The following is a 6,501-nucleotide window of genomic DNA, read 5'->3' on the forward strand; positions in this document are numbered from 1 at the left end:
GACCAACATAATCAAATAAATCATATAAAATCATTGTTTAAAGTACATCCTCAGCAAATAAGAGCATTTCAGATTTTCACCCCTAGCTACTGGCTCACCGGTTGTCCTAAATGCAATTGACAAACAACTGTTTTAGTTTTTTGTTTTTTTTTTGGTTTCCAGTGCTTGTACCGTCCAGCTGCGTGCCTGCGTCCCACCGTCTACCAGCTCAGCTACTTTTTAATCCAGCCGCGACACAAACAAACAGGTCGTCAATGTTTACCGGCCGTGGGGAAACTTTTCCTCTCGAGGTTTTGTTCCGGGCCTCGCTGGGGACGAGTGAGGAAAGGTGTGCATGGCACTGTAGCTCCATGACGAGATGCCACAGATCACAGATGGCACACGCGCACACACGAATCGAGTAACATCCGATTCTGGACCTTGGAGAGGCGCACGATCGCAAGCAGCGCGCTGACGCCGAACCGGGAGCCCCAAACCGAGCAAAAACCAAGACCAGCACGCACACGCCACACCAGCACGAGCTGGTTGATTTTAAAGAAAAACACGAGCTGGTAGGAGGAAGCTTCCCGGTAGCTTCAGAGTTTTTGTCTCTCTCTTGGTCGCTAAAAAAGAAAGAAGACATTCGTCCCCATCGACCTCTCTCGTACGTACGTAGCCACCGCTTAGCTTTGCCGTACTTTTGTATATACACAAGAAGATATGTCCAAATATACCATCAATTCAAAGGCCAGAGCTCATACGCAAAAAAAGAATAAAAAAATCAAAGGCCAGAGCTGCCGTATTTTGTTAGACACACATCGCCAAGGAATTGTGTATTTTTTCATAGTAATACACGTCTCATTTATATTATAAAAACAAAGTTAAGAACTGATATGACAAAACTGAAAAATATAGCAGAACATCTCTGAGATTGACACCAACGCCGGTCACCTACCTCTGGCACCACCACAATAGCCACCGAAGAAAAGAATAACGGATCACCTCCTCACCCGAGCTCGAGGCGCCTCCATCGCTGATATGCAGCTTTGCGGACCTTCAAGATGGCTTACCAAAAGTGAAGCCATTGCCGTTGAACGAATCAGACCGGGGCAACACCCCAGACACGTTATCGAATTCCAGATCTGGCACCCCACCACGACTAAGACGACAAAGAAGGAAACCATATCTGCCATCCAGGAACCACGAACCCAACACCGGTTCCGTCTTTCAGATGTTGTCGATGCAGACCACAATCTGCATCTGCTCCTAGACTACCTCCCAAGCTCCGCGGCAGCGTTGAAGCAAACGCCGTCGGAACGGTGGAGCCCGAGGACACAGGTCCACCACGAGGATGTCGCCGCCGCCGCCACGCCATCTTTGCTTGAACAGACTGGTTTCCAAATCCATCCCCAACCGTAGGACCGATGGCCTCGTCAGGGAAGAATCTGAAGAATCTTTATTCAGTGCCGTCATCATCGCCGCCGAAGCCAAGATGATGAACAGTCTAAAAATCTAGACTACAAAAAGGTAAAAACGATTCACGCGCATGGATTCGATGACCCCCCTATCACCGACGGCCGGGATCGTCGGCGGAGGGGGCTGAAAGAGGGCCTCTCCTGGTAGGGAGGGTTCCAGCCGCCAGGAGAGGAAAACAAGGATTGTGTATTTCCCGTTCCTCGTCGTCACCCCCATCCCTCGTACGTAGTAGTACGTACACATTCGCTTCGCTGTATGCTGCGCCGTACGCGGGTGGGTGGGTGCCGAGCGGAATCTAGGCGAGGCTAGCGGGGGAGCTGTTACCCCATCCACGTCATCCCGGTACCCGATTCCAGCACCAGCGGCCACCGGCCAGGCCGATCCCCTCGGCCGGCCTAGGCTATCCCGAGCGGTACCCCGCCACACAACCGAGGCGGAGGGCGTGCTAACGGACCAGCGGCGCCGCACGCCACGTTGCCTGCCCCTTTTCTAACCCCTGCACTACACGGTATACATGCCCCCGCCCCCGCCCGGGCTGTTGAGGAGGTGGAAGCCAGCCGAGAGAAACAGAGCGCAGCCGAGCGAGCCTGCCCGCGGCCTGCGAGAATGGACTCCTCCGCGGTGGCGGTGGCGGCGCCGCTGCTGGAGGCCGGCGGCAAGGAGATGCGGCACCTGGGCCGCACCGCGCACAACATGTCCTCCTCCTCGCTCCGCAAGAAGTCCGACACCTCGCTCGTCCGCAAGGTGCCCTGCGCCGCGCTCCGCGGCTTCCTCTCCACCCTCCAGGAGGTGCTCTTCGGCACCAAGCTCTTCGTCCTCTTCCCCGCCGTCCTCCTCGCCGTCGTCGCCAGATACATGCGCTTCGGCCAGGTACGCCCCCTTCTTTCCTTCCCTGTAACCTCCTCCAATCTCACCGGCCCTTCAGCGCCTGCTTCCACCTGATTTCCGTGTTTATCTATCCCAGTTTCACCTAATCGTAGCTAGTGTTTGGTAGTACTGTCGTTAACTTAGCTGCTCTTTTCTGCTTGTTTATCGATCGAACCTCTTTGATTCCGATTGCTTCCTCCGTTATCGCAATTGGATCGGATCATATATGTTATGTGCAGGGACAATTGGTTTGCTCTGTGGTTGTGTGTTAAGCTTACATGTGCCTATCCAACATAAAACACACATTACATTTTCATCACCCTATGAGTATTAGGGTCATACATCGGTTTCAGTGCCGTGCCTTTTCGCGTAGAAAGATCTCGCATTCTTCTCTGCTTTTGTCACATCAACCCAGGAACACCTAGCTAACAGACGTAATTAGGGACGATTGGTTTGCTCTCTGATCAACCGCTCTATGTAAAACCTGCATGTGCCTTGTCTACAACATACTGTAAAACAAGCATCCTGAACATTTTCATCACCACCATAAAAATATATCTTATTCTCCTCTGCCCACCGCTAACTAACTCCTGCATTTAGTATTACCTTATTAGTCCTTAGATTAATAGTTCGACAGGGCGTTGCACAAACATGTGAAGAGAGAGAGAGAGAGAGATAGATAGAGAGAGAGAGAGAGAGAGAGAGAGAGAGCTAGAGCTGTGGCCAATGCATTCATAGTCCCATACTAAGTTTTCTTATTGATTTCCATTAAAGAAACCGCCAACATAACTATTCACAGCAATTACTACTAGTATATGTTTATGAGAAGAATGGAATGATGGTGATTTGATTTACATATTATTTTTGAGAAAGATTTGATTTACGACGAGCTGTTTACATGTGAGTGACCCCATACCGGCATGTGGGCTAGGCTTCAAACCCCAACCACTAATCAAAATTGACGCGTTACAGATGGAATCGTGGGATGGAATAAGCCGCGACTAATATGCCCCGGCTCTGCGAATCACATGCACATTCTTGCCCTCCACCACCACCCATGTCGCCCATGTCGGTCCATCAACATCCATGCCCCTCTGCACCTCACATCCACCTCCCTAATGCCACTGCTAGTATATTATCCATCCATGATCCGTCCAGCGATGGCAGCCATTAATCTCGCCCCTGGGCTCACTGCACATGCTGCAACAATGATAGGATTAGTGGTACTCTACTAAGTTAACAACGTGGTCATCAGGTGAATCCTGTCCGTACGTAGGCTCCACTGCGCTAGCAGTTCTCTGAGACAATCCTGCGGCTGATCGGCGAGAGCTCAGCTCAAACACGAACACGGGCCGTTTCCACTGTGGGATTCCTCTGGACAAAGCAGAGGTTGATGCCCTTGTAGTACCGCCTTCTCTTGTCATTTTACCAAAGGTTTCAGTCCGGCATGTGACTCCTACGTCTTCTCAGCTCTCACTGTCGTGCCGGTGCTGCAGAGAACACGTGAGACACACCAGGACTGAGGACTGCCTATGTTTTTAGTTTGTACCAACATATTCCAAGCTGTACCATGTTCAAAAATCTGGCCGATTAAACAGGGACAGTGATATTTTCGAGGCTGAAAGCAATAGGACAGGAAGAGCATATGGATCCCGAATATTCTTCACCGTTTGTCCATCTTTTCGGACACTTGCTATATCTTTCCTAATGCTGAGCTCATGCAGGTGTGGCTCTTCGTGCTTAGCTTAATCGGGCTAATTCCTCTTGCGGAGCGACTCAGTTTCCTGACGGAGTAAGCTTCTCTGCTCATCGTCATAGCGTGTTCGGTTCGGCGTCACCTTCTTTTTTATGTCGCTGACAAAGCTTGCACTCTGTTCTTTGTGTTATTTTGATTGATCACAGACAGATCGCTTTCTACACCGGTCCCACTGGTAAGAGTTGTTGATCTCGAAACGTCAAATCATTCTAAGTTTCTAACCAACCTACAACTTGGACGTCATGTGGTTATCTACCTGAACTGCAGTCGGTGGACTGTTGAATGCGACATTCGGCAACGTCACCGAGGTTATCATCGCGCTATTCGCCCTGAGGGAGGGCAAGATAACGGTGGTGAAATGCTCCCTGCTCGGCTCCATCTTGTCCAACTTGCTGCTTGTCCTCGGCACCTCCCTCTTTTTTGGTGGGCTTGCCAACCTCGGTGTCGAGCAGCCATATGACAGAGTAACCAACTCGGCTATCTACTTCGTACTACTGTTATGCTGTTTAAGATTGCACGAATTTGTCATGACGCATGAACGACGATATGGCTTTCATTTGTGCAGAAGCAAGCAGATGTCAGCACAGGGCTTCTGATTCTTGGTGTGCTATGCCAATCGATGCCGCTGATGCTGAGGTATGCAGTAAGCGCTGGTGAGCATGCAGTAAACTCCGACGATTCAGGATTGGTGCTATCCCGGGCGTGCAGCGTTCTCATGATCCTGGCCTATGGAGCCTACCTTTACTTCCAGCTGAAGACGCATCGCCAGCTCTTTGAGCCACAGGAGGTGTGTAATATTTGGCTTAGTGCTGATCAGATACCAGAATAAATTATTACCATGCATATAACTAGTTGTTTAATGACAAAATGATTAGGTTGAAGATGATGGTGATGATTTGGTGTCTGAAGATGAGGCGGTACTGGGATTTACAAGTGCGATGGTTTGGCTAGCGGTCATGACTGTGATAACCGCCTTACTGTCGGAGTATGTCGTGAGCACAATTGAGGTATGCAGCACCATGCCATGTTCATGTTGGCCAAGTTTGGATGGGAGTTCTGAAGAAACTTCCTCTGTAATTTTACTCTGAGCTAACCTACAGCGTAGCTAACAAATTTTTTTTTGGGAACAAATTTTGTAGGCGGCCTCAAAATCCTGGGAACTATCAGTGAGCTTCATTAGCATCATCTTGATTCCGATTGTTGGGAATGCAGCAGAGCATGCTGGGGCAATAATATTTGCTTTTAAGAACAAGCTGGTAAGTAGCATCAGAAGTTCAGAACCCGTGCATACTCACTGAAATGTCGAGGGAGCGATCACTAACACCAAATCTGTTCTATTTATTTTGGTTGTGACAGGACATCACCCTTGGAGTATCTTTGGGGTCAGCTACGCAGATTTCCATGTTTGTGGTCTGTATTAACTAACCTCTAGATATTTTTAACTTCAAGCCGTCTCTGTCTTGTTCTCTTTCCTGATGAAACTGAACTGCCCTATGCAGGTGCCGCTGAGTGTCCTTGTGGCTTGGGTCATGGGGGTTCCAATGGATCTTGACTTCAACCTGCTCGAGACCGGTTCTTTGTTCCTGGCAATATTAGTGACAAGCTTCACCCTCCAGGTAATTTACGTTTCTGTTTCGCATTGCCACGTGCGTGCGTCGAGCCAACCTATGTTCTGTCGGTGTTTCTGGCATTGCTGTCAACATCATTGTACTTAGCAACTCATTCAGTGAAGGAATTGTTCGTGTGTTGCGCAGGACGGATCGTCGCATTATCTGAAGGGACTGCTTCTCCTCCTTTGCTACGCCGTGATCGGCGTGTGCTTTTTTGTCCTGAGACGACGTTCAGGTAGGGGTTGTACACTCCCTCCCATTTTCTGTTCAACACATCTGCAACTACTCATTGTTTCTTAACATTTGTTATGTTTCGATGACAGCTGACGGAAGCAATTAATCTGGCTCGGCCTAGCAGATCGGCTTAGTCCAGAGTGCCGGTGATTGAGTTGCAGATCGTGAAGATAAGAGAAGAAGGTAGTAGAGCACCTCCCTGGGCAGATGAGCGTGCATGAGGCAGCAGCTAAGCCAAGCAGTAGGGCCTGCCTGCCTGCCTGCGTGTAAGATTGTAGATCGAGACTAGTGTTGGCTAAATCAGGTGTGTTTATGGTCATCGCAGACCTGTAAATTAATCGAGTTTAATGTATCCATTAGTGCACCTAAAAAGCTAAGGTAGCTAGTACGGAGGCAAGGCAGGACGGACTAGCAGGCACAGTGAAAAACACGCTCTGCTTTGCCTCCACCGTGTCGAGCGGTGGGGAACGAACCATCAACGCCAGGGGAGTTCGTCTAGGAGAAATGCCTGGGTGCTGCCGTTTGCAGCTCCACAGATCACATCTCGCGCCAACCGCTACCACCCTGTCCCAGTGTCCC

At 49.7% G+C, this 6,501-nt stretch overlaps 1 protein-coding gene across 1 annotated transcript; it reads left to right on the forward strand.

Moving 5' to 3' along the window:
* The first annotated feature begins 1,901 nt into the window (after positions 1-1,901).
* LOC123190340 (vacuolar cation/proton exchanger 1b) lies at positions 1,902-6,274 on the forward strand. Its single transcript, XM_044602964.1, has 11 exons — positions 1,902-2,325; positions 4,047-4,114; positions 4,225-4,253; positions 4,346-4,542; positions 4,644-4,865; positions 4,954-5,085; positions 5,218-5,334; positions 5,435-5,488; positions 5,578-5,694; positions 5,833-5,923; positions 6,012-6,274. The coding sequence occupies exons 1-11, from the start codon at positions 2,062-2,064 to the stop codon at positions 6,026-6,028; spliced, it is 1,308 nt and encodes a 435-aa protein (XP_044458899.1). The 5' UTR covers positions 1,902-2,061; the 3' UTR covers positions 6,029-6,274.
* Positions 6,275-6,501: the final 227 nt, after the last annotated feature.

This window comes from Triticum aestivum, chromosome 2A, assembly GCF_018294505.1.
Source record: "Triticum aestivum cultivar Chinese Spring chromosome 2A, IWGSC CS RefSeq v2.1, whole genome shotgun sequence".
Taxonomy (NCBI): domain Eukaryota; kingdom Viridiplantae; phylum Streptophyta; class Magnoliopsida; order Poales; family Poaceae; genus Triticum; species Triticum aestivum.